We start from the raw sequence: 26891 nt of genomic DNA, 5'->3' as shown, positions 1-26891 counted from the left end.
TGCAAACACTGACGTAACCGAAAGCTGCTTCTTATTGTCCATATTCAAGACAGCTGCACATACTATACAGAAATCACACACACAAACACGCACACACTCTCTCTCTCTCTCTCTCTCTCTCTCTCTCTCTCTCTCTCTCTCTCTCACACACACACACACACACACACACACACACACACACACATCTATACACACATCTCCACACACTACTCCCATCATTAAACAGTGAGAGGAGCACTTTATGGGGAACAGGCACCCCCAGGCAGAGCTCATATGGCAACATGCTTCCCCTAAACCAGCCCACCTCACCCTTTCCTAGCACGCTAGCGCTGCCCTTTAACCCCAGAATGCCGCAGGCGTAAGTGCTAACCACAGGGTCCTGTGGGGTAACTTCCTGGTAGCGACCCCACCTCTGAGCCAATGAGCGGCTCAGACACATACCAGGTCCCTCGCCTCGGCATAACCTCCCACAATCCTCTCAACCTTTGAGACCACGTCTTATGCCTGCCTGAGCAGTTATGGGGTGTGCAGGGCCTTCAGGTGTCAAGGTTTATGGAGAGTTAAATAGTAAAATACAATCCACACCACCCATGAATCACATGACTGGTCAGCGGCACCCAAGACAACTCAGAATGACACGCTTGAGGAAATAATTTGTGCTACAGAAGTTTTCAACTGTCTGTCCGTTCAGCAAAGGATTGACATGGCTAAAATGTTGGCACCCCTTCCCTAATGGTAAGCTGTTTAGCTGTTGGTGATACAATAGGCGGGCAATGGTGGTTGTGAAATGGGAGCAACTAGTCTGGTAGTTCCCAAGAATTAAATTTAACTGTCACCCAACCCTGACTCACACACACACACACGTTTGCATTTGTGGCCCCAAATGACTCAGTCTCCCATAAGCTGCCCATCACTCGAGGTTTCCCTCAAAGTTATACCCTCTCTGTTGACACCTTATAGTACTTTGATATCGACCTATGGGCATAGTATTAATGTAGCGTAATGAGAAGCTAGTAAAAATGAGTTGCAAAAATCCTTGGCAACTTCTGCGACCGAGCCAAAGGATCACATCGAATTGCTGTAGCCAGCTGGCTTGAGCAGATTCTGATCTGAACACGGACACTAAGCTCCTTTAACATTTTACAATGGACCACGGTCTCAGCAATATCTGGATTACCTTCATATCCACATGGACCTCTTAGAGTAAACGCACTTCATTCGATAGGCTACACGGCTACCGAAAGCATTCAGATAGGCTACACGGGGCAATTGACCGCGCTATCATCTCTGATACGATCCGTTACAAAGTTGTTATACCAGACTAGAGCTGCATACTGTCATAAACAAGTCCAACACAAGACACAACAAAAATATCGAATTAACTGTTTTTAGACTGAATCAACTGTGAAACAGAAACAGTCCGCAATATTCCGTAAAATAAAATAATAAAACGACCTTACCTGACCCAACAAGCCAGGACAAGACGAGAAGTTTATGCAGTAATGGCATGATGCTTCACTTCCAGCTTGTCGTTCCTTAGAAAGACTATTTCAACAGAAATAATAATTATGGGAAGAAAAGCAGTCGCCGAGATATTGTTTCGCCGACTTGTCTGAAGCTACAGGTGGGAAAAAGTCGCAGCGCGCAGCTGCCGCTGCATTTAATGCGCTCTGCCCCTCCTTGCTCGTAGGTTGTAGGCGGGTATTCGCGAGCGACCTGTGCGTTGCCAAACCAACTACAAGTATGAGTGTCTAATTTTAGCCTTCTTCGGTGTGTGTGTGTGTGTGTGTGTGTGTTAGAGAGAGCGAGAGAAAGAGAGCGTGTGTGTGTGTGTGTGTGTGTGTATGTTTGTCTGAGGGCCAGGGCTAAAATATGAGAAAACTAATCAAATGGTTGAACTTAAAACGTCTGTATGTGATGCCAATGCGAGAACTTAAACGATTTTACGAACTTCCTCTTCCATCTATGGTTTACATAGACCTTACATTAAGAACACAATGCTTCCGCGTAATAAACCAGTAATTGACGCTTTTATGAGGTTGGCTACCTAGGGTTCCCAGTCAGAGAGCACATTTGAGCACAATGTCCTGAGGACATTTTAGCAATGTGGATATAGTAGCCTATGCTATGAACTATCCCTATGATAAATAACATATATCTGTACATTACAAAAGTCCATGGCACTCACGGCAGTCCGTAAAATCGAATTTAACAATTGCTGTTGTGCTCATTTTCCATCCAGACCCACCAAGGCGCCAATCCATGTGTACATGTTCACAAGTGACCATCATTAATTCAAATTGGTTCACTGAGACAACAACATGGTCAAAGTTGCATGAGATAAAACTAAGCCATGCAAACCAAGCCGCTCATGAGGTTGTAGTTTATGAATATCGAGCGTCATTGCAGTTCAAACACTTTTTTTGTTCTGGTGTCTCCTCAGAAGATTACAGGATGAGACTGTGGGCCTCAATAGTACCCCTCCACATCAGTTAAAAAATTAAAAGAAACATACTTGCTACATGTGCATGCCATGACACCCCAGTATAGTGAAATGAATTGTTCCGTTCATTAGGGCCCGAGCACCGAGGTGCGGCCGCTGTAGCAGCGGCTGCACCGTCAGCGGCCGCACCGTAGGTGCAAGGCCCTATTGCTTCTGCTCAGATTATTATTATTATTATTATTATGTCTGTGGAATCCTCTTACAGGTCATGTTTGGCCTTTTTTCACCAACTTGGCATGCTCTAAAACTCTTGAAATTTGGCAGTAAGATGTGGAATTGGTAACGCTACTCAGAGACAGAGCTCTGGCCAAGGGTGTGGCTCAGGGACTCTATAGCGCCACCTACCGCGCTGTCTGTTGTGGTTGACACGTGCATGCACGAAAATGAACCAAATTTGGTAGGCAGATGTGTTGCATGAATCTGAACAACATTTACATTTACACTACATAGTGAATCTTAAACAAATTTGAGTTATGATTATGATTATGATTTTTGCACATCATGTATTTTGAAACACTTCTCCTAGACGGTTTATCGAAATCATGTCATATCAGCACTAAAATGATCTTGAGGGGTTGCCCGAGAGGAAATTGCGACCAGATTTTTGAATTTCAAAAGTATATCGAAATGGCGAAGGTTTGAATTATGGCGTTTTATTAAGAAACAGGAAGTTGGTGTTATAGGCAGAAAAAAGGCTATGAATTGGATGTAATTTGGCAGCTACATGTGGAATTGCTTCTGCTAGTCAGAGACAGAGCTCTGGCCTAAGGTGTGGCTTTGGGACTCTATAGCGCCACCTAGCAGCACGTTATGTGTTGTGGTTGACACAAACATTCACGAAAATGAACCAAATTTGGTGGACTTGTGTGTTATTGCTATGGCTAGTCAGAGACAGAGCTTTGGCATAGGGTGTGGCGTAGGGACTCTATAGCGCCACCTAGTGCATTGTCTGTTGTGGTTGACACAAACATTCACGAAAATGAACCAAATTTGGTGAGCTTGTGCATTATTGCTATCGATAGTCAGAGATAGAGCTCTGGCCTAGGGTGTGGCTTAGGGACTCTATAGCGCCACCTAGCGCATTGTCTGTTGTGGTTGACACATACATTCACCCAAAGGAACCAAATTTGGTGGGCATGTATGTTATTGCTATAGTTATTCAGAGACAGAACTCTGGCCTCGGGTTTGGCTTAGGGACTATATAGCGCCACCTAGTGCATTGTCTGTTGTGGTTGACACATACATTCACCAAAATGAACCAAATTTGGTTAGCATATGTGTTATTGTTATAGCTATTCAGAGACAGCGCTCTGGCCAAGGGTGTCTTAGGGACTGTATAACGCCACCTAGCGCAATGTCTTTTGTGGTTGACACACACATTCACGAAAATGAACCAAATTTGGTGGGCTTGTGCGTTATTGCTATCGATAGTCAGAGATAGAGCTCTGGCGTAGGGTGTGGCTTAGGGACTCTATAACGCTACCTAGCATGTTGTCTGTTGTGGTTGACACATACATTCAGGAAAATTGACCAAATTTGGTGGGCTTGTGTGTTGCTCATGCACATGCCCACCAACACGCACATGTTGCTTTGTAAGATTCCGAAATCTCACAGGTCTCCGCACCGCAGGTGCTCGGGCCCGCCATCGCCGCTTGCGGCTATATTTTTTGTTGAAACTTGCTCTCTGATGACCAAGTATCTGAGAAACAGCACAACACAATGGATGGATGAATGGATGGATGAATGGATGGGCTGGTTGGATGAGCAGTCCAGCAGAGTGGTGCTGCCTGGCTAGCCGTGGAGCAGGGCTAGGGGACTGAGGGGGACTAGGCTAATTACAATATCTCAGATGTGCAGAGAGATTGGGGGAATATTGTGTAACACATGGGCTTCCACTTAGTGATGGGAATATTATCGTCAGATTGTATGCAAATGGACAACTGCGTTTGGTCTTCTCACGGAGACCGAGGTGAGGACACGCTGGAGTTCAGGAGGAAGTTTGGCCCGGTGTGCGTAGTGTGAGAGGAACTGTTTAGTTCTCTTCCTCATGGCTAAGTTACTTCACAAGAGCGAGGCAGGGACTGCCTCTCTGCCTCTACCTCTCTACCACCAACATCTGTCTGTTTGTCTGCTGGGTCTCTCCTCAGAAACATGCTGTTACATAACATGCATATTTAGTGAAGTCCTGAGGCCTTGACCATAATAACACACAGTTATCCTTCTTTTTGTTGTTGTTTACCTTTTCCCGCCAATTATTTGCAAGAGCCTGGGTATTCTTTTTTTATGTGGGGCCAGTCTTTAGAGTTTGTTTCAGGAAGAGAAACAGTGGCCACCATAGAAACAGGATGAATCACATTGATTAAGGAAGCTTCCAGAACATTGGCTGTTCTCTGTGGAGTCCTTGTTTTGTTTCCCGCTCAGCCTCTTGTCTGTGTGGACTGATGGCCTTTCATAGAATAAATGAGGCAAAAAGCTCAGTGACCATGAAGAACACTGAACTTACAATAGATGCTCCAGAAACAGTCTCTGTTGTTTTGGCCACAATAGTTTATACTGGGATTGTATCGGGGAATACTGATTCTAAATCAGTTGGCAGTGATACAATGATCCATTATTATGCCACATTTAAGTCAATAGTCGAACACTCCTGGTGTCAGAGAGGAATTGTTACAATCAGTTTAACAGGTTTCAATCACAATCACTCACAAAAAAAATAAAATAATAATTGTGTCAGCGTGACATACTGTATGGTGAACTGATCTGAACTGTTCACCTTACAAAACCTTTTGACCTTTATGTTAAGTAATAAACTATGCAAAAGACAGCATGTTCAGCTCTCTTATTCAGTGTATCTTTAAGTTTGCAATGGTGTGCATTCTTAAACTTTCCATTGATACTTGCATTGATTTGATTTTGATCTTGAAAAATCATACTATACAAATTCTTAAATTTTGACGTGTATCCCACCACAGGAAGCTGACAGCTTGATGTGACTTTCATGTTTGTGAAGGCCTGACTGCCCTGAAAATGACAATATAAGAAAGAACCATGGCGGAGGGATACTTTGGGGCTGAGCAATTTACAGAAATATGTGGTGTGTGCCTTACAGAAATAAATGTCAATTTTTAGTAAGTGATGAGAAATTTTTCTTTGAGACTTTTTTATGCTCCATATTTGTGACACGAGCTGATCTGACCTGACTTGTTTGCGCGGTAGCACACAACGTGCACATATGATGATTCTCTAGAATAACTTTTTAGTACATTGCGATGAACAAAGTAAAGGCAAACTAAAGGTAGCGAAGATGCCCTTAAAACAGCCGGGCTCATAGGGTTAATATAGATCAGAACAAAAACTGTTTGTCTTTCTATGTGTTTACCTTGGATTTGTGTATCAATACATTTATCTTTATTTCCTCCTCTGCAGTTTCTTGTATGCTTCTTATTAAACATTACTGTTCCATCTTTTTCACCATGGGCATGAGGTGGCTTTTGAACTCAACAAGCTTGCATCTGAACTTTGGAATATATGTAAATCAACATTGTACACAGAATGAACAATTTGTTTAGGAGCAGCAGGTCCAATATTTTCAGATGCATTAAATGACACATTTCCTACAGAAACATGTTTGGAAATCAAACATGCTTGTTTTCATATGACCCAATTTTTTATTTTGCGTGGATGTTGTAATGAATGTTATAATCCATCAGCTTTGCACATTTTACCTTTTCAGTAACTGTGACTGATTAAAATGACATCATTTGTCATTTACATGTTACAGGTAACTTACATACTAACCTTGATGGACGAACCAGGTTTGTTTAAAAGCAACATAAAGGACATGCTGCCAGTTGTGATAGTGCAGCTGGCATTCCAGTCGCTCATCAAAAATGACAGCATACTCCACCTTATTGCCAGTGGCATGAAAATTAGTTTGATACCATTATAGGTAAAAGAACATTGTGTTGCTTGTGAAGCAACGTACGTTTTCACAGCAAAGAACATATTTTGAATATGGTTTTGCATTGATGACCATGAGACTGGAGCACAAATACCGAACTATGAGATTACATTTCGTTTTACTGATTTTTATTTATTTATTTATTTTTGTATCTTAGTTATTGTAACCACTTCAATCTTCAATCTTCTTGAAACATCAATATGTTATATCAGCTGAATGAAAATAAATAAATTAGACTGATAGGCTCACATCAAGTCATTTTGATGTTATTGTCTGCCAGATCCATCTGAGGCATCTATGAGTTCTGTTTTTTGTTCTGGTCACATGACTCAAAACCATAACTGCAAACACCAGCCACCATCACTTATCCATAATATACAAATACAATATACAAACTCACAAAAGACATAACCTCATTAAGGTCAAATTCAGAACATTGCTGTGACCCATAAAACATCCTCTTGCTCTGAAATCAATCATGATTTCTATATAAACCATCTGCAGGAACACAGACTCACATATCTTAAAACCACAATGGAACTGAGTCACTCTAAATATTCAATGATGCTTTGTTCTTTCTTTCCCACACCTTTTCCTGGAGAAATACTTCACCCACTGGACTTTTGAGTGACCCCTCTATCAGCATTATAAGCAATGGTGTATTGGATGAAGGACTCATGGGTTGGTCTGACCCACAGAAACAAAGCACATTTTTATAGCTTGTTATTTCCCTGAATTTGAATCTGAACATTTCACACCCATCAGACAGGCTATTGTTTGGAAACAGTGAAGCAATATTACCTGGTAGAGCTAGAGAAACTCAAACAAACTGAATCATCTGTCTCGCCCGCTGCAACAACACGGTACCCTCCACATTTATGGGCACAATTCCTATAAAGGGAATGTGTATTGACCTCTCAAGTCAAGTCAAGAAGTGAGTAACAAATAGGTCTCAGTTTGTTAAGCTGAACTCAGAAGTCAAGTCAGACAAGATCACAAATACAGATTCATCCCAAGGAACTGTTTTATTACCTTTTCTTTTTACCATTTATACCGTAGACTATACCATCCAAAGCAGGCAAGCTGTCAAGTTGTTAAACTTGCTAATGACACAGCGCTCCTTGGGTTTATTGAAAAGGATGACTCTAGTCACTACCAGAATGATATTATAGACCAGTGCTTCCCAACCCCTTTTCCTTGAAGGCCCCCTTGTCTGTGTCTAAGACAAGCCAGGCCCCCTACCCAAACTCCTACCCGCATACACACACACACATAAGACATTGTTTTATTCAACAATCAGGGTCCAGGGATGAATTACCAATACCTAGCCTAGCCCGACCTGAAGGTTGCTTATGCAAGTTCAGAAGTCAGAGGTAATAAAAGCTACATGAATGTAAATGTGGAACTAAAACATGTTTTAATTTGGATTATACAGAGTTTTGATTATCCAACTCGGCGAGTCATTGGAATTTTACACATTGAATGTGCGCAAATATAATTTTGGTAACCTCACAACCTCAGCCCAGCAGGCAACATTGTGCGGACCTCCTGCAATCTCTATTAGCCTATCCTTTAGTGGAATCCCCGGACCCCAGGCTGGGAACCACTGATTTAGAATAGTGGCCATTATAAAATTACATAACAAAACTGAAACTGAAAAGCGATACTGTGCATTAGCTCTCATAGGCTATGCAAACATCCACCATGTAGGGAAGGCTCTGATGGACATACATTGTTTAGGTTTTAACTGAGCACGTGCATTGACGAAGAAAGGTATTTGCATAGTTACCGCCGGGAACACCCACCGGTTACACCTCTGTGTGTAGACGTGATATTTTTTTACTGGTATTGTGAGAGGTGTGAAAGCAGTAAAAAGAAATACACCCAACAGTGTTGTGTAAACGTAGCCTGAGATAAAAGTTTTTGTTGATTATTGCGACTCTTTTCTAGAAAACAAAAGAATTAGGCTAGTAGGCTAATTGATTACAGAAATAAGATAGCAACTGAGTGGAAATCAGGCTTAGTCTTTTAAGGTAAATATTGAGAAGGACACTGAGACAACTGAGAACTAAAAGGGCTGGAAAAATGGGAGAGTTAAATACAGTGGAAGTATCGCTGGGGTTGCTGGTTCAGGATGATACTGTCACACTCACTCACACACACACACACACACACACACACACACACACACACACACACACACACACACACACACACACACACACACACACACACACACACACACACACACACACACACACACACACACACACACACACACACACACACACACACACACACACACACACACACACACACCCGCATGAACACACACTGACGTCCACACACACTCACACACACAAATCCATGCACATACATGCACACACACACCCATGCACAAATACACACAAATCCATATGCACATGCACACGCACATAAACGCACACATACACACACGCAAACACACAGACATGCACACATACTCTTATACACAAAAGCAAACTCACACATGCATACACTCATTTAAATACACGTACTGTAAGAGTAGGATATATATGCATATCAATTGTACAAATAGGAGATACTGACAAGTTGACAAGTGTCATTGGTTTTTGTGGAGATAATGTGCAGAACTGAGTGGCAGTCATGTTTTGTACTACTATGCAGTAAATCTAGTTTGACTTGTAGTGTTATGGAACGTAGCGGTAAGCTAAGGCCTCCTGTGACACAAGCTAAGCGGTGTGCTCTCTCTTAAACCATCAGACAGCACAAGCACTTTAAATGTACATTTCTATAATTCTGTACTGCATTAATGGTCTGTGTATTGTATGTATGATGATCATTTATTTGCATCCTATCATAGAGGCTATATGTGTATTTATTCTAAACTGCTTTTATGGGCATTAAGACAGGTATGAGCAGTGCAATTTCCATCTGGATGAAATAAACTTGACTTGACTTGTGTACTATGGTGACCTCTGTAAATCAGGATCTAAATGATCCAGAGATGTTCTTTAAAGAGGAACGTTCTCCAACTTTAGGAGATGTTACAGGAGAGGCCTAAGGACTATAAGGCTGTGGGCGAAGGTGCTTGTGTTGTTCGGGAGTCACGGATATGTCGTCAGGTGAGCCCGCGTCGTCACCAATCTTTATGGCTTTATGATTGTTGCATCAGCAGGTCAAACAAAGCACACCCCAACATGTCAGATGGGATGCCTCCTGACTAAAATACTTCACTACATGCATTGTGAAAGTCCTGTGCTGATATTGTGTACAGTGGGTCTCACTAATAAGTCCTGCTGTTGATTTCCACCGATACTTCTGACCTACAGTAAAGATGTGCTCCCTGCTGACAAAGCCACCGTGGGCTATCAGTCTAACTTCAGTTATCAAGGGAAATGTCTGTGAGCTAAGACTTTTTCAATTTTCAAATACATTATAATATTTGTATACATAACTCTGGTCATTAGTTATTATAGCCTATGGCACAGATCTATCTGTGGACACAGTCATAAGGTGTCATAAATTTGGTTAAATTACTAAAATCAAATTTAAATAAATCAAATGAAAAAAATATACAATTAGAAAAAAAAAATGTAATTACACTTCTATCCTTAAACCTCAATTTCTGTCTCATCTCCCATGTTGGCCAAACAGATCATAGAATATAAAGCACTACTACAGCCATGTATCAAGTCACCATCACATTTCTCACGCACACATACCAGAAGGAAGTTGGGCAATTCCTCCTTCACAGAATAGAAGGAACTACTTGGAAAGGGCATGAATCTGGCCTGATTTCTCTGATCAAAAACCTTGATTGTAGGCCTAATAGAACTGGTAGCTTCGTCATGGATAATATGACCAAGCAAGCTCAAATGTTATCTGTGAAGTTACCTTAAGATAATTTTGTTCGCCTTACTTACTGATCAATCTTAAGGTTATAATAGTCTTATCACTGATAACTAACAGCCTGTCAGTGAAGTGAACATTAATTCAGTGTACACGCAATATGTGTTGTCATAATTGATTTACATGTGTACGTCCCTGATATTAGTCAATACATAAAACAAATATAGAACGTCATAATTTGCCAGCAACGTACAGGCAGTCCACAATTCCAATAGCCTGACGTAGCCAAACTCAGCACTATTCAATTTGTGTGGCTGGGGTAAATTCAGGGTGGCATCCACACTACAGAAAAACACAACCACAAACTGTGCCTCACCTTCTACAGTCCTCTAAACCACATGGACATGTGAAAGGAGCTAGCAGAATATATTTTATGTTTACAAGAGACACACATTGGAAGGCTCATTTTGTTATTTCCGTTTTTTTTTTTATTATTTCTTTTTTCCCTAATCAAGAATGAATTCAAATGGACAGGTGCAGCCCTGCAACCCAGACCACAGAGACCTGGAACATAAGATGACTGGAGAAAAGACAGAACAGTTCTGTGTGGTGATTTAAAAAACAACATGGGTCATAAAGACAGGATATCAGTACAAAAAGAAAACCCTCTCAAAAAAAAAAAAAAAAAAAAAAATCATCATGCAAGTCCATCAAGGGGTCAAAAAAAAAACCTTTTAGTGTTCAATACATGTTCATGTAAACTTCATGTGCACTTTCAAATAAATACATACTATTGCAGACAGCAAGAAACCATGACAACAGGACAATGTAGAGACCACTGGAAAAAAAGGCTTGATTGGCGGCTGGTGGACTCTCAAGATCAATTCTCAAGAACAGAGGCCTTATCCTGACAGTCCTGGTAGACTCCCTTGTCTCCAGTGACAGAGAATAACAAACTCAAATACTGGCTACAAGATTGCTGCTACATTGAACTACATTTGAGGCAGGCTGTGCATACTGGTACATACCTGTCCTCCTACACAGAAGTGGTTTTTAGAAGAGTATGCATGTCTGTATGCGCAAGCATCATCCTCACCTCTGTTCTGAGAAAATCTCACACAAAATGTCCTCAGTTGGAGGGGGAAAAAAACATGTGTGATGTATCATGGATGCTACAGCGTCTGTACGCACATGCATGCACGCACACACACACACACTTTTTGCCTTGCTGCCTGTCTCTTCTGACGTACAGTGATATGAGGTATACAGAGGCAAACCTCCACTGTCAGGGGGTTTGGCATCCAGCCAGGCTCCCCAGAGGTCCTGCTCTTTGTGAATGTAGCTTGTGGTTCTTGTGGTTAGTCGTTACTCGACTCAGTGCCACTTCCCTCAGACTGGGCACAACATGCTGGCGCCCTCTCCTGGACAACTAGCGCAAGCACAGCGGTGAAAGGAAAGGGTTGTTCGCTCGACTTGCAAAGTCAGTAAAAAAAAAAAAGGAAAAAAAAAAAAAAATGCTGTAGACAAATGCAATTTAGCTGCTCAATTTAAAAATTAGCATTAGCATAAATAAATGAAAGCAAGGAAAGAAAATTGACATTTTCTGGAATCCAAGGATTTTGAACGTATGGCTGAAGACTCGGTGCTTCTTCACCTTTCATGCTGACATGATTCATCGCTATGTTTTTATATCTGGTCATGATACAGATGGAAGTTTTCATTGGGTGACTCAATCAAGGTTTCTCTAGTGGCAAAGTCAAAATGACAGGGACAAGCTCAACTAACTAGGGGGCAGTACTAACCCTTCTTAAATCCCATTTCAATACTTTTCCAAGCAAATAACTCCCATTCCAAAATGATAACCACCCACCCCACCACCCCTCCCACCCACCGACCCACCCACCGACCCACCCACCTCTACACCCAGTCCTACATACCTCAAAAGCATACAGGAAAAATCACAAATGAACGATAATTAAAAAAAAAAAAAAAAAAAGAAATAACACATCATCCCATTCCCCCCCCCCAACCCCAGAAGACACAATCACCCCACCCTCCCCTTCTGTTAGTGACCCCATTAGCCCCATACAAATGAAATCATGCCACACTCACAAAAAAAACAATAATAATAACAATAATAATAATAATAATAATTATTAGAATAAACACAGGCTGGCGGGAGAGCTCCCCTCCCAATATATCTCTGTTGCAGCCTCTCCCAGTAACACAACCCTCCCCTCCCCTCCCCTCCCCGTACCCATCCAAAACCAAATCTCTCCAACCCCTCCCACCCCTTCCCTAACCCCAACTGACGCCATATTGTAAAAAAAAAAGTTTCCCCTCCGTTGACTGCCTTGGGAAGTTTAGTTCATGACTATGCGGCTCAAAAAAAGTGCTCATGGGTGCCCTCCTCAAGAACGAGGAGAGGCGAGGGAGAAGAGGTGTGTGCGTGAGGAAGACCGAGGGAGAGAGTGGGGAGAGGACATGAGGAGAGTTGGCAGGACGGAGGGCCCACCTCGCAACTCCCAACCCTGCATCACAGTGGACGCCACCCTTACCCTTGTGAACATAACCCGCTAGTCGGCCCTCATTTGGCATCTTGGTCTACCATTTCAAGATGAGAGGGAGAGGAAGGGTAGTGGGTGGGTTTTGGGACCCTGCGGATGCCTCTGCTCCCCATCTCCAACCTGCCCTCTCTCCCCCCTCTCTCCCCCTCACCTGACTGTCCTCAGAAGGATTACATGTCATTATACATATATATATATATAGATATATATATACTTTTATAAATATATATATGGCCCTTATTGAGAGAAAGAAATGTGAGTTATTACACATAGATGAAAAGAAAAAGAATGACAACAACAAAAAGAAAACGTACCATAATCTCTATACAGTTACGTGGAAAAAGTGTGATCAGTGTTTCGGAGCAGTCGGCACTTCCTCATTCTTGAACTGTCAACGTGTATCAGAGGAGGAGTACAAAAATAAAGATCATTGCTCTTTTTTTCGACAAGGCCTGTTATTCGACGATACCAAACATCTGTCTCATCTGACGGGTGCTTGCAACACGTCCTGGTAGAATTCGCTCTCTACGCCATTTTAGTATTTTTTTTCCTGAGTAATACTTGAATCCTTTGTAACAGACAAATATCTGAATTTTATCCATCACTGAATCTTTTTTTGTTATGTTTTTTTTATCTTTTTTTTTTTTCTTCTTTTTTTGCTAGTTCAGCTCTTGGCCAATCCCTGCCATCTTAAGCTCACTGTTATGTGTGTAAGACTGATTGCTAAAACATCTCTGTGTGTGTGAGTGTCGGGAAACCAAGTCCTATATTTTATTGTTTTTTTGCCATTTAAAAACGCACTTCCTCGAGTTTTTAATGGAGTAGGCCTAGAATGACACTATGAAAAGAAACCAAATAGGGATATAACTGACTAAAATAGATAACTCGTAAAAAAAAATTGCATTTGTTGAGACACCTTGCAGGTCATCTCACATGAAATTTCATAGGAACATAAATGGCAGTGTAATTAAAAACAAACTTAAAAAAATAATAATAAAACAGGAGAGCTAAATACAAAACAATTATAATAAGACAACAAAAACATCAAAACTACAATACTACAACACTGACAACAACAATAACAACAAAAGCAAGGGAAAAAAAGAACATCAATGAAACGTGACTCTTCTATGCCTCCCTGGCACTCTCTCAACTGTAACTTTGGCTTGTTGGGGTTTTGGAACCAGTGGTCACTGGCTCGCCGACGTCGGCTAACAGACTAGTATACCCTGAGAATTCGGAGACGGGAGTCCTGTCGCGGTGGTCCACCTCTCCGCCTGAGTCAGTGCCGTAGGCCAGAGCCACAACGCGGCCGCCTGGCCCGCCGCCGCCTACTCCCACCTTGAACTGCGAGCCGAACGCCTGCGCAAAGTTCTCGATCTGGTAGGGCGAGGCCGACTTGGCCGTGTCCAGGGTGGCCAGATCCTGGGAGGGGGTCAGCGGATAGGCGGCACCGTTCTTGCCCGCCGAGGAGTTGCCGCCGGAGGGGGTGTGTGGGGCGGTGAGGGGCGCGGGGGGCGAGGAGGAGGAGGCCGCGGAGGAGGAGTGCGGCTTGTCCAGCTGCTCGGTGAGCTCCTGCGAGGGTGTGAGCTGCTGGGCCAGCACCGGCTCCAGGCCGCCCAGGTGAAAGGTGTGCTGAGGCGGTGGCGGCGGCGAGCCCGACAGCAGGCTGAAGTGGGACTTTGGCACGGACGAGGTGGAGGAGAGCGAGGGCGAGGAGGCGGCCGGCGAGACCGCCGCCTGCTGCCCGAAGCCGCCGCACTCCAGCGGCGACGACCCGTACACCACGTGCTTGTCGGAGGAGTACAAGGGCCCCGGGAAGGGCCCCGTGACGGAGGGCGACGAGGAGGAGGACGAGGGCGAGGGCCCGAGGGTGGAGGGCGGGAACCCCCCGGCGCCGTGGTGACCGCTGGTCCTCTCCAGCGCCTGCAGCAGGAAGCGCGAGTACTCGTGCATCAGGACCGTCTTGTCTCCGCCGGGGCTCGGCGCCTCGTCCTCGGGCCCCAGGCCGTCCACCGCCGGCTGCATGTCCACGTGGTGTTGATGGTGGTGGTGGGGGTGGTGGTGTTGGTGGTGCTGCGGCGAGTGGTGGTGGTGGGGCTCGGCGAGGTCGAAGGTCACGTCGGACTTGTGGGTGTAGTGTTCCAGCAGGCTCTGCAGCACCTCGTCGGGGATGGCCGTCTTGATGTCGTGCTTGAGGTCCACGGCCAGGGGCGAGGGGTCCAGCAGCGCCACCAGGGGCCCGTCGCTGTCCATCACCCCGGCGCCCTGCACCCCCAGGTGACCCACCCCGACGTCGTAGTCCACCACGCTCCCGGCCCCCACCCCGGACACGCTCCCCGAAACCCCGTTGGCCGCCGGCAGGTAGCGCCTCTTCTTGAGGAACTGCATAGCGTCGTCGTAATTGCTGCTGTTGCTGGTGGAGCTGGTCTTGGCGCCGGGGCCCTGGAGGAGTCCGAGGCCGTCCATCCCGCCGTGCTTGGCCTCGCCGCCGCCCTTCTCCAGGCCTTTGCTGCGGCCGCCCTTCTTGTAGGCCATCTTGGGCGCCCGGCCGTGCTCGGGGTGGTGCATGCTGGGCCCCGGGTGGCCGGCGGCCGCTCCGTGCTTGTCCAATGAGTAGCTGCCGCCGTGCAGACCGTACAGCCCGTCCTGAGCCCCCATGCCTTGGCCCAGGCCTCCGCCCGCTGCCTCCTGCTGCTGCTGCTGCTGCTGCTGCTGCTGCTTCCTGCGCTTGCGCTCCCCGCCCTCGCCACCCTTGGCCTTGGCCCTCTTGCGGCCAGGCACGGGGCCGTTTCCCTGAGTGAGTGAGTAGCTGCCCTGGCCGTCATCGGCCAGCCCCGCGTCCAGCAGGGCTCCGTCCACGCCCTTCTTTATGGCTTCTCCGCACGTGCGCTTGTGTTTCAGCAACCGGTCCGTGCGGGAAAAATACTGCAGCAGCACGAGGACGCGTCCAGGGAGGGAGGTGGAGTGAGGAGGAGAAACACAAACGTATTAACTTATCATCTCTCGAGGTCTTCTCAAGTAACAAAGTTGAATAATCAAAGATCACCAATCCAATTAGTAAACCACCAGTTCAACTGTTGTTAGTTCAGCAGCTACAAAGGCAGCATCCATACTTTTCACCATATGGACAGGACTTCAAAATACATTTTTATATAATGCTCACAGATCCAACCAACAATTTGTAATATAGCAAGCTGCTGCTGTAAAAATTGGCATAATGATGAGGCTACAAAAGTAGCTTTTGAAGCCTTGCTTTCAAAGTTTAGAATATTGCTGTTTGAAATGAAGCACATTTCTATACAAGTTTTGCTGACTGCTTGTAGCCAGTTGCAAATGGGCCAAAGCCTCGGTAACTGTGCCAAGCGGATTTGGAGAGAGGTGCGGTGCACACAGGTGTGCTGCAGCTGAGAATAGGGTTGATACTGGTTTAACCTCTAATCTAATCTAGCGACAGCTCCCCCCCACCCTCACCTGTTGGCAGGTGTCACACTTGTATGGCTTTTCTCCGCTGTGAGTTCGCTTGTGCCTCTCCATGTGGTACTTCTGAATGAATCGCATGTTGCACTGGTCACAACTAAACGGCTTCTCACCTGACCACACACACACACACACACACACACACACACACACACACACATACACACGTGTTAAATTAGTCAATATTAGTGTCAATATATTAAATGGGCTGGTCTTATCTAAGAATACAAATTGAGGATACTAACTTAATGAGATAATTACATTACAACATTAGAAGATCTTCTCTGCCTAATAGTTTACTGTGTTAATAGGGTAATTGTGAAAATGCACCCCTCTCAACTGGAGAGAGATCCAGCAATTGAGTGCTCAAGAAGGGCAGGGACATATGTCTCTATGTAGTAGTGTGCCATCGGAACTCACCGCTGTGGATCTTCTCGTGCCTTTGCAGGAGGTACTTCTGGATGAAGCTCATGTTGCATTGACTGCATCTGAAAGGCCGCTCGCCTAGAAGAAAGGACACAGACAAGCAGACAAAGCTTTGATTTGCCAGATGATTATGGTTCATCAAAAATGCTTCAGCAGTAAGGAATTGCTAACTGTAAATCAGTGTGTTTATTTTATGAAACCTTCCCTAACAATGCCTGTCAGCCGTTTCTAATATCACTGTAAACCATGTACTCTTGGGGCGGACCACTCAATTAACCAACACAGAGATCCTACATCACATGCCATACATTGTTATATACCAAGCCTTTATGTTAACTTGCCAAAGCGTGTGTTATGCATGTGCAATTTGCACAACAGCTTTGTTAAAATACACGCAGGAGAAGCATGCAAATGTTGACTGATCTATTTATTTTGCTGAAGTAGCCAAACCATGTGTAAATGCTACATGCCTTAATTACCATTAGCATAGCATTTCCAATCAGGTCACATAGCTGATCTATTCCTTGAAAGCAAGTGGGGCAGTGCGGAGCAATACATGGCCCATGATCGCTGATCTGACAGTGTCCTACATTTCCTAAACTCACGATAATCAAGCTAGGTGAGGGAATGCCAGGAGGCACGTTAGGGCTGGGCAATATGGACCAAAAGTCATATCCCGATATATTTAGGCTGAATATCGATATACGATATATATCCCGATATTTTTCCCGCAAAGTAGCTGCTAGAACAAAGCACCCTTAAAATTGATTTAAGGCCCCCTTAACATAAGTTCAGTTACACAAACACCTCTAAGGATTCTCCTTAACATTTTCCCTCATGTATTTGAGTTTTCTCCTTATTATCTTAAATCCCTCAAACCGTTGCACAAATGTCCAGCAGCCTAAAGGAAAACCCATATTATTATCTGAGTCAATGCTGATAAATGTAGTTAATTAACCACCTTTAACAATTGAAAATAAATAAATCTTCTGCTAATATTACTCTTCAATCAAATAGGCCTATCTGAAGTTATGTCATTTATTTAGGCCTAGTGGTAACATAGCTTGCTCAAGTCGTCCTAACTGATAGCCTACCATTATGAGCTTTGGTTTGGTTCACCAGGCAACATGTAACAAAAATGTTTTGGTGCACAAATGGTCTTGCTCTTTGGATGACAGCCAGAGGATAATATCTAGCTAGCTAGCATAGTTCAATTCATGTCTCAGGATTTACTTGATGAATGGATAAATGTCACCGAAAATTATCACGGTAAGATAATAGATCATTAAGCTTTAGGCTATTGTGTTTGGTGGATTGCTTTCTAATTGCATAACTTATTAGCAAGCTAGTTAGTTGCATATGTTGAACGTACCTGTTGAGTTATTTATCGCTAACATTAGCTTATGTTAGGTACATTAGATGTACAGTATAACATCGTGAAATTAACGTCACTGTTCTAAGGTGCGCCTTGTCACCCTGCGTCACCCGTCAAACTGGTCAAAGTTTTGTCGTGTTATTCGCTATACCATTTTATAGACAATATGTGCTCACATCTTGATATTATTTTGGACAGTCAGTCCCGCATTTCACCCTCAGAAAAGCATGCACATATTAGCAAATGAACAATCTCTGTGGGGACTGGAATTTGTCGTGCCAGAAAATCCCTTTCAATGCAAATGAAAATCTAAATAACTAAACGAATTTCCTTACCTAAGGATACCATTTAAGACATTTTGTGCAACACCCTTAAATAAATTCCTCACATAAGTCTTATGGTTGATACTTAATGGACACAACTTAGGTGCTGTGTGCAACCCCGCTCTGTGTCAGAAAGAGGAGGGGCGGGCGCGGGGAGCAGCGCATAGAGCTCCGGCCAGCGGCTTGCCTGGAGCAATCAAAGCGCAAATTTGAACTATATCGGTATATACGATATGGTCTAATTCCATATCTCATTTTTTAAAATATCGATATATCGCCCAGCCCTAAGGCACGTTCTTCTGGTGTCGTTTTGGGTTACCTGTGTATTAAGGCCTTCTAAAGATTGAAAGGGTCTCCTGACCTCAATTTCAAATCTTTGACTTGCGGTCACAGTTAAAAGCATTTAAAGAACAACGGTCTTGGTTGAAAACTAGCAGCCTTACAAAAATGCACCACCCTTACAAACCAGAAGGCTACCTAGTATGGCAACTCGTGTCTTTTGGTGATAAACGTAGTTACTATACCATGCAGTAGAAGCTTGACACCCCATTTCTACAGAGTAACCTGCCCCAGACCACAAATAACATTTAAATAAATAACAATTAAATAAAGCATAGCCGAGGTAGCTAGTTGGAACAGCACTTGTATTTACCCATCCTTCACATCACTACACCTCATGACAAGTCATTTGATGAGGATTCCAGTAGCCTAGAAGCTGGTTGTTAAATCATGATGGAATAATGTGCCTGATAATTCTTTCTCTGCGTCCAACTGGTTTTTCTCATTTTCTGTAAAATAAACTATTTTCCCCTTTATTCAGAGCGGGTGATAAGAAAATTGTCATTCTACTACTCAACCTAACAGAATCATTCTTCTCGGGACATTGGACATTAGCTTTGATTAGATCATCTACACCAACTACTCTGTTAGAGTTAAACGATTTGTTTACGCTCACTAAAACAACGGTGACTGACGAGGTATAGAGGCTGTGAATACCAGCTGGCTGCACTTGTAAATGTTTTTGGACCAAAAGTTTGGCCCGTGACTTCAGACTTCACAACCCAATAACATGCCACTAAAAACATGTCTCTAAAAGCTCTTAGCTGTATTTGTGTGCATGAATCTGTGTGAACCAAATCAAAGTTCGGCGTTAATTTGCAAAGTGTGTGTGTGTGTATACACGCACCTGTGTGTATGAGCACATGTCTGCGCAGGTGGTAGGAGCTGCGGAAGGCTGCGTTGCAGTGCTCACAGATGTGTGGCTTGGAGCTGGGTGACAGGCTCTCTCCATCAGGGTCCAGCATTAGAGCCTGTGGTCAACCACAACAGGCCACACTTGGTTAGCCATCAGCTCTGACCAGCCACAGCATTAATAGTAGTACACGGTACAATTGTAGATTGTTACTGAACAGTTACTCCACCCCAGGTCCATCACTGGGTGCGTATGAAGAGTCAAATAAGAGTGAACTCCATACCTTTGACTCTCCACGTTTCCGACGAGGTTTCCCTTCCGTTCCATCGCCGTTTGACTTCCGACCCTTCCTTCCTGAGGACTCTTTCCCCAGCCTCCCTGATAGCTGCTGGCCAACATGGAATGAAAGAGGGAGAAGGAGGGGTGGAAGAACAGAGAGAGGGAGGGGTGGAAGAACAGAGAGAGGGACGATGGACAGAACAGGAGAGGAATTAGCACCAGAGGGCAAGTTTAGGGCATGCTGATCCTCTCTGCCACAACTTACATCAGGTAACCTATTTCGGTAGCTTACCACAGGCAACTGCATTTGAACGGTTCGAATTGACATCATGCTCACCTCATTTCATGATCACATGATGACACACACACACACACACAAAGAATACAGATGGAGGCCTAGATGAGATGGAAATGTAACAGAAGGTGTGGCAATAAACCCAGCATTTATGACCCTTTTGAACACTCCCCTGAGAGTCAGCGACCAGGGAAAGGGAGAGGAAAAGAAAGAGGCCACACCAGTGTGATCATCTGTCTGTGGTCAACTAACCCCTATAAGATGGGAAACAGACTACACATCGCAATTGGCTAGAAACACTGAGGTTTTCCAACCCTTTTATTTCATTGGCATTGCACAATGCACCGACTAGAATGACAGAGGGCAACTTCACTGAGCCTCAGCTGCTGGGGTGCACGTTCATTTCCCCGCCACCACCCTGCATCTCTGGTACTTCAATCTCAGTTCATTTCTACATCTCCTGCCTGCCCTCTGCTAAAAGCCACATATGGGGAACAGCATCAGAGCTTGCATAATGATGATATGGAGGGGTGGGAGGGCGGCGAGGCCCGAGAAAAATGCCTGTATTAAATTAAGAGCACGGGAGACTCGGCCAAGATAAACTCATTCATTTCCTCCACTCCAATCCAAAGCTCAGGAAACAAAATGGCTGTATTATCACATGGCCAGTCCACAGCCTTGTGGAACAGGTCAGGTGTCCCACTGCAAGAGAAGGCTCCAAACCGTTAACAGCAAGATGGGAGAGAAAGATTAGGTAACAGTCCATAATAAGGGTCCTTAATAAATAGCAAACTAGTCATTAACAAACCCTTTGTTAATATTTGTTCATTGTTAATAAAATATCTATTTGTCACAAGTTACCGGTAATGGTTTTTCATCATTAATTAATTAGTCAATTGTCTGAACCTGAGCATCACCTTTAGTGTAGTTTTCGCTTACTTTCAGCTTTGCCTGTTTTGTTTTATCGAGGACCTTTGTGAACCTTGTGATCATTCATTTCCAGTGTGAGAGACCCATACTGATAGTTATATATTACTAATATTAATGATGACAAAAAAACATTAACTTTTGGCAAATAGATATTTTAGTAACAATTAACACATATTAACACAGGGTTAGTTAATGACTAGTTTGCTATTTATTAAGGACCCTTACTATGGAGTGTTACCAAAGATTAGATGCTGAGAGAAAATCTAAGGCAGTTGCGGATTGACTTGGGGTTTCACTTTTTTCTCTGTGTATGAGAGAGACCTGAGAAAGAGAAAGAGAAAGAGAGAGGGAGGGAGAGAGAGGGAGGGAGAGAGAGAAAATCGGAGCGGTGTCTGAGACGCTATTCTAAAATCTTTTTATGATGACTAAACAGATGATTATCTATTTCATGCGACGATAAAGCAGCCAGGCAACCGCTGCGTGCCAGCTCTTGTGAAATGGTAACGTCTGGCTGCGTGTGTGATCCAAGTGTGCAAGCTGTTACAGGACTGCTGCAGCTGCAGCTCCTGCCAAGCTCCTCCGCCTGGTGAAGGAGGAGGCAGGATTACATCAGCGCGAGCTGCACATTTACATCGGAATCGGAGGAGCAAGTATGGGGGGGGGGGGGGGGGGGCAGCCGCACACATCGTCATCAGCATGTCTGATGTCTCATGCTGCAACATTTGTTTCCAGAACGATATTCAACATTAAAATGAAATGGTTTTAGCAAAGCGTCCAAGTCTATAGCTTTTTTTAAAAGGTAGGGCTTTTTTTTTTTAATGGATTGTTGTTTTCTTGGATCGGTCACCAGCCGTGAAGTTAGTTAGGGGAATTAAGTGCTTGTGTGTCTGCACTGTATGAAAGCTAATGCATTGTAAATGTGCTATTGAACCATTCCAACATGAACAAGCAAGCACACATTAATTTTGGCTGCTGGATGTTAAATGGTAATACTTCAGACACCCTGGCTTATTTCCAATCAAACATTTCTGTAGACAATGACATCGGTGTTCGGGAATTCCTACATTTGGAGTGCGTGAAAGTTCATCATCACTGTTATCTAGACAAACATGTTTTAATGTTCTGTTGTAAACGTTCATAGGTTAATAGCCATAACCACACTTGCCATTTTCATCCCCCCACCTCCCTCTCCCTCTCTCCTCCAGTCTGCCATTCTTACATTGCTCAGGCTGAGGTCGTGCACCAGCAGGTTCTGGTGGTTCCCCAGCGACACCTCCAGCAGGTCCGAGACGCTCCTCTGGCCCATGCAGCCATTGAGGCTGCCACCGCCGCCCCCTCCACCTCCTCCGCCAGGGTAGAGCGGTAGCCGGTAGTCGTGCTCCGGAAGCTTCTCCTGCTTGATGCCCATGGCGTGCACGTAGTCGCCCACACCGCCCATGAGGCCCCCCAGGCCGCCCAAGCCCATGCCCATGCCTCCCATGCCGCTCCCGCAGTCGGGCGAGTCTCGCTCCTTCTTTAGGCTCATCATCTCCTGCGGGGGCAGGTCGGCCATGACAGACTGGGCAGCCAGCCGCGTGAAGCTGGTGACGGGCGGCAGGTGGCTGAACATGAGCATGCTCGTGCTGAAGCCGCTGTCCATGCTGCCGTTGGGCCGCAGGAACTCGCCGCCCAGCTTGTCCTGAATGAGGCTCATGGTGGCCGGGCCGTAACGCTGTCCGCTGGAGTGGGGTGGGTCCGTTGGTGGCTGGTGGGAACGGTGCTGCTGGATTCACTTCAACAGGAGGCCACCACTCTCATCCTTCAGACAAGACAAGCATGAAAAAGAGGAGAGGAGAGGAGGAGGACAGGGAAGAGGGACAAAGAAAAAATATTTAGACATTCTTGGTTATTCTATTCATCATGTGCTTAAAAATAAAGTGTGAATTCAGGGAAAAATTATTCATGCTGAGAAGTTGATACAAGTCAGTGCTCAAATTTCGAAATAAAAAATAGAAGTGACGATGCAGCCACCCCCCCAATTACTTATTTAAAGGCATAAAACACACACTAACGGTGCATTATTCCGTGTACACTAACCTTGTGTCTTTTCAGAGTGTGCTATGACAATCAAATTATCATTCCGTGTTGTTTTCACCATTTCACCATGTTCATGTCTATGTTTATGTCTTCTGTTTGGTAGCTCATGGTAGGAAAGGTTTCAAAATAAAAACATAACTGGAAATAGGGCAAAAAAGTAAGAAATGAAAAAATGTAATCAAGGATTTGAAGAATCGTGACACCCCTACTAATTAAAGAAATATCTAAAGAAATATCTTGAAGTTCCGAGTGTGCCACAACACTTCTGTTTAATTTAAATCTGTATTACCGTATTTGCCGTGAGCACCTCACAAGGCGTGCGTTTACTTTTACCAAACAAAAACCCCTACTAATTAGACAAAAAACTTGCCTGCAATTAGTCAACTTTGTTCAAACATAAATAACTAAGCTAACGCTTTTCACATTTATATCAAAATACAATGGAAATCTAATCCAAAACAACTGCAACTGACACAAAGCTGTATTAACTGAACACACAAAGTGGGTGAAAATTCATCTAAGGGAACCTGAAGTGTTCTGATTGCAGTACTCCTTGGGGAGAGGCAGACTCCTACTCTTTGATCCAGCCATTAACTGCTGAGCTGGATTAATGACAGCTCTGTTTTGTGGGTCAGGGACACTGGAGACAGAGATCGTCTCACATATGGGCACAGTCTCAGATCATCCTTTTTAAGAGCACTGACCAGTAGGTGGACACACATATCAAGATGTCCCACTCACAACTCGTCCTAGATCTCTTGTTAAAGAAATGTATGTCAGAGGGACAATCTCTCTCTCTCTCTCTCTCTCTCTCTCTCTCTTAGAATAGAGGAATGGAAGAGACAATCAGTAGGCCAAAGTCATGCTTAAAAGTGCCGTCAGCAATTGTGAAGGAAGTTGGATTTCATTTAGATTTATATTTAAATGTAGCATCAGAAATGTTTTGTCCAAAACAACGTACATTATATTTTCACCAAGGACCAAGCGAAACACAGTGGAGTGGGAGCTCACCCCCAGCCCCCTTCAGCATCCCCATCCCCAGAGAAATGCTATGCAGTTTTGGGGGGGGGGGGGGTCGTGAGGAGATGATTGGCGAATAGGACCAAAAATATTATGGGCTTGAAATCATGTGCGATCGCTGAATGCACCTTTAAAAAAGCTACAGTCCATGTTCTTGGAGAAAGACTGCCAAAATCAGCACTCGACAGCCAACCAAACACACCTCTGCCTTCGGTGTTCCTAAAGCCACTATGTTTATTTGATGGGATAGTGTCCTGCTCAGCCCACATCACTGTGATGGTCTCCCCATACACAGAGCTTGGACTATACATGCAAGTTATTTTGATGGCAGACTCAGGCCACGCAAGGAGATCATTCAAAATAAATGTGCTGATCATGTCTGGATTTGTACTGGATTATAATAACAAGGGCTGCACCGTTCATATTTGGACAAGGAGACAAAACATAGAAATACAAATCACAACTGCTTCAACACACATTAGCCATGGTGAACAGAGAAAATGGTTGGTGCTGGTTCAAGTCCCTTCCCTGGAGTGTTACATCAGGCAAATGTTTCCAAAATAAACAGATTCCCCTCAGCTCTGCTGCTAAGTGAAGTTCAACAGAGGGGGAATGGATTGGAAGAGCCCATCTAAGCCTATCCGCTAGCACTGAGCTGAACATCTTACTCTAAATCAAAAAGGCATATGCTACCACTATCATAACCGTCATTACAGGCACTTTGCATAAGGCTGATAGCATACACAAAATACCATAATAGAATGTCTATCAGGGGTCCATTTCAAGTCTTTAGCCCTTCGTAGTGCTAATCAATGTACACTGGTCTGATGTGTGGCATCCTAGTCTCCTAGGGTCGCGTTCAGTAAAACGGCAAAAACCTGAACCTTTGACTGTTGGTGCATTCAGACCGGTCTTTCGTGTGTGAGTTTCATCTGGCCGGGATACAAATAGGAAACATGGGTCTGGAAGTTCACAGCCAGGCAAAGGGAGATCTCTCAAGTGGTCATTAATACCACAAACATCTGAATTTCGATTTGCAATGCAGTTTGATCATTCAACCGGGCACACAGTAAGAAGGCTGATCATATCTATGTTCGGACGAAGCGGTTCTATATATTTAAAAAATCCTTTACAGTGGGCCTACTGACATCACCGAAAGCTAACAACATGTTGTGAAACTTCACAGCAATCTTTTTTGCGTAATGGATCACAAAACGTCTTCTCGTACTGCCAAAGTCCTCAACTTTGATGGGCAGTGATAGCCAACCTATATTGTGTCTCAGGTTAGTCTGCTCATTCCGATGAGAACGTCGAATGCGTTTCAACAGCAATATGAAAGGTCCCATTCAGTCGCAATGCATCAAAACGACAAAGATGCAATTCAAGTTGACAAGAATATCGCAAGTTTTTAACGTAAACGTTATTTCTCCAACGCAGTGCGCCGAGGCCTTTGTTTGTACCACGAGACGCAGGCTGCGTTAGATGCATGCTAGTATGTAAATAGTTTCACGTACACTAACGCCAGCAGATCAATTAGGCTAAAGAGAATAAATAATTACCCCGTTCAAGAGCCGTAATATCCCAGGTGGAGATAACTCACCAGCGAATTAAATCAGAGACAGGCCAACATTCCAGCATATCCATAAAACCCGTACGTTCGACAAGTAACGTTAACCTTCCCGTTATGGTGGTGTCCATATTAATAACTGCTTGATCCTGACTCACAAAGGGCCTAGCAGACATGCTAGTTTGTTAGCCACAAAGCTAGTTAAATTGCGCTCACTTAGACAATCAGAACACAAGAAAAACATTTAAAGCATATTCGTAATTAATTGTATGATTATAAATAAAATAGTTTAAATGATCCGATAGTTCCAGAAGGCAACAGGGAAGTTTTCCACATACAGCTTCTCCCTAGACCACGTCGGGTGAAAACAAAAAAGACGACAGATATTAAGTGAGCACAATGGTGTAGCTACGCAAGCGGCAACGTTAACCCCATAATAAATGGCCCATGCAACTCAACCGAACAATTGATGCTTAACTGGGCTAAGCTAACTGGCTATTGCTAACTAACGTTGGTGCGTTGCGCTTTGTTGTCTCACTTGGCACCATGCGTATTCTCGCTTGCTGAAATGACCAGAAACATCGTTCTTCAACATTTCACTCACCAGTGCATGACCACCTCTTTCTGTATCGGCGTGTATTTTTCACCTTCGGTCGTTCCTTATGGTCTTTAGAGCCCAAACATTGTTCCCCTGCAGCTGCAGCGTTCCTCCATCTTGTCTCGACGCGGGGAATTCTGGGTGCAGGCTGACGGGTCCTGCGAGGAGACAGGCGAGGGACGCTGTGATCCGGGGCACTGGAGCACTGCCCGCTAATGAACCGCAAAACAGCGGGTCCACTCTCCTCCTGACCTCCTGACCATTAGGCTGCATATCCAGAATAGTCTATAATATTTTTCAGGTAGCCTATAATTATTTGTTCTGGGAGAAATAATATTTAAAAAGACCAATTAATAGAAGTGAGGCAGTAAAAGTAGCCCATTAGTGGACCCATTAAGCTAGCCTACAAGCAAATACAAAAAAAGACTCATCTGATGTCATTGTAAA

General features: G+C 44.2%; 2 protein-coding genes across 6 annotated transcripts in view; both read right to left on the bottom strand.

Annotated features, from left to right (window-relative positions):
• Positions 1-1612, bottom strand: part of si:ch211-198m17.1 (mucin-2) — a 20182-nt gene extending 18570 nt beyond the window's left edge. For all 3 annotated transcript variants that reach the window (XM_062533061.1, XM_062533062.1, XM_062533063.1), the window contains exon 1: positions 1461-1612. In XM_062533061.1, the coding sequence (XP_062389045.1) occupies positions 1461-1509 (49 nt within the window). In that variant the 5' untranslated portion in view covers positions 1510-1612. The remainder of the gene's footprint in view (positions 1-1460) is intronic.
• An 11018-nt stretch (positions 1613-12630) lies between these two features.
• Positions 12631-26600, bottom strand: znf281a (zinc finger protein 281a). Of its 3 annotated transcripts, none has more exons than XM_062533064.1 (7): positions 26451-26600; positions 22403-22981; positions 19963-20067; positions 19674-19797; positions 16784-16867; positions 16358-16476; positions 12631-15811 (listed from the first exon to the last, which is right to left on the bottom strand). In XM_062533064.1, the coding sequence occupies exons 2-7, from the start codon at positions 22874-22876 to the stop codon at positions 14033-14035; spliced, it is 2685 nt and encodes an 894-aa protein (XP_062389048.1). In that variant the 5' UTR covers positions 22877-22981; positions 26451-26600; the 3' UTR covers positions 12631-14032. The 3 variants fall into 3 exon arrangements, with proteins under 3 accessions (XP_062389048.1, XP_062389050.1, XP_062389049.1); XM_062533066.1 differs by having other exon boundaries at positions 19963-20064; XM_062533065.1 differs by lacking the exon at positions 26451-26600 and adding an exon at positions 23260-23317.
• Positions 26601-26891: the final 291 nt, after the last annotated feature.

The sequence above is a fragment of the Sardina pilchardus genome, chromosome 3, assembly GCF_963854185.1.
Source record: "Sardina pilchardus chromosome 3, fSarPil1.1, whole genome shotgun sequence".
NCBI lineage: Eukaryota > Metazoa > Chordata > Actinopteri > Clupeiformes > Clupeidae > Sardina > Sardina pilchardus.
The sequence above is the reverse complement of the archived record's forward strand: the minus strand, read 5'-3'. Positions and strand labels throughout refer to the sequence as shown.

Bases quoted from the DNA above. Each gene is read 5' to 3' on its own strand.
- znf281a (XM_062533064.1), bottom strand. From the start codon at position 22,876: ATGAGCCTCATTCAGGACAAGCTGGGCGGCGAGTTCCTGCGGCCCAAC. The intron at 19,798-19,962 runs GTATGGAGTTCA...GGTTGACCACAG, and splicing joins GGAAACGTGGAGAGTCAAAG to GCTCTAATGCTGGACCCTGA. The intron at 16,477-16,783 runs GTGAGTTCCGAT...GTGTGTGGTCAG, and splicing joins GCACGAGAAGATCCACAGCG to GTGAGAAGCCGTTTAGTTGT.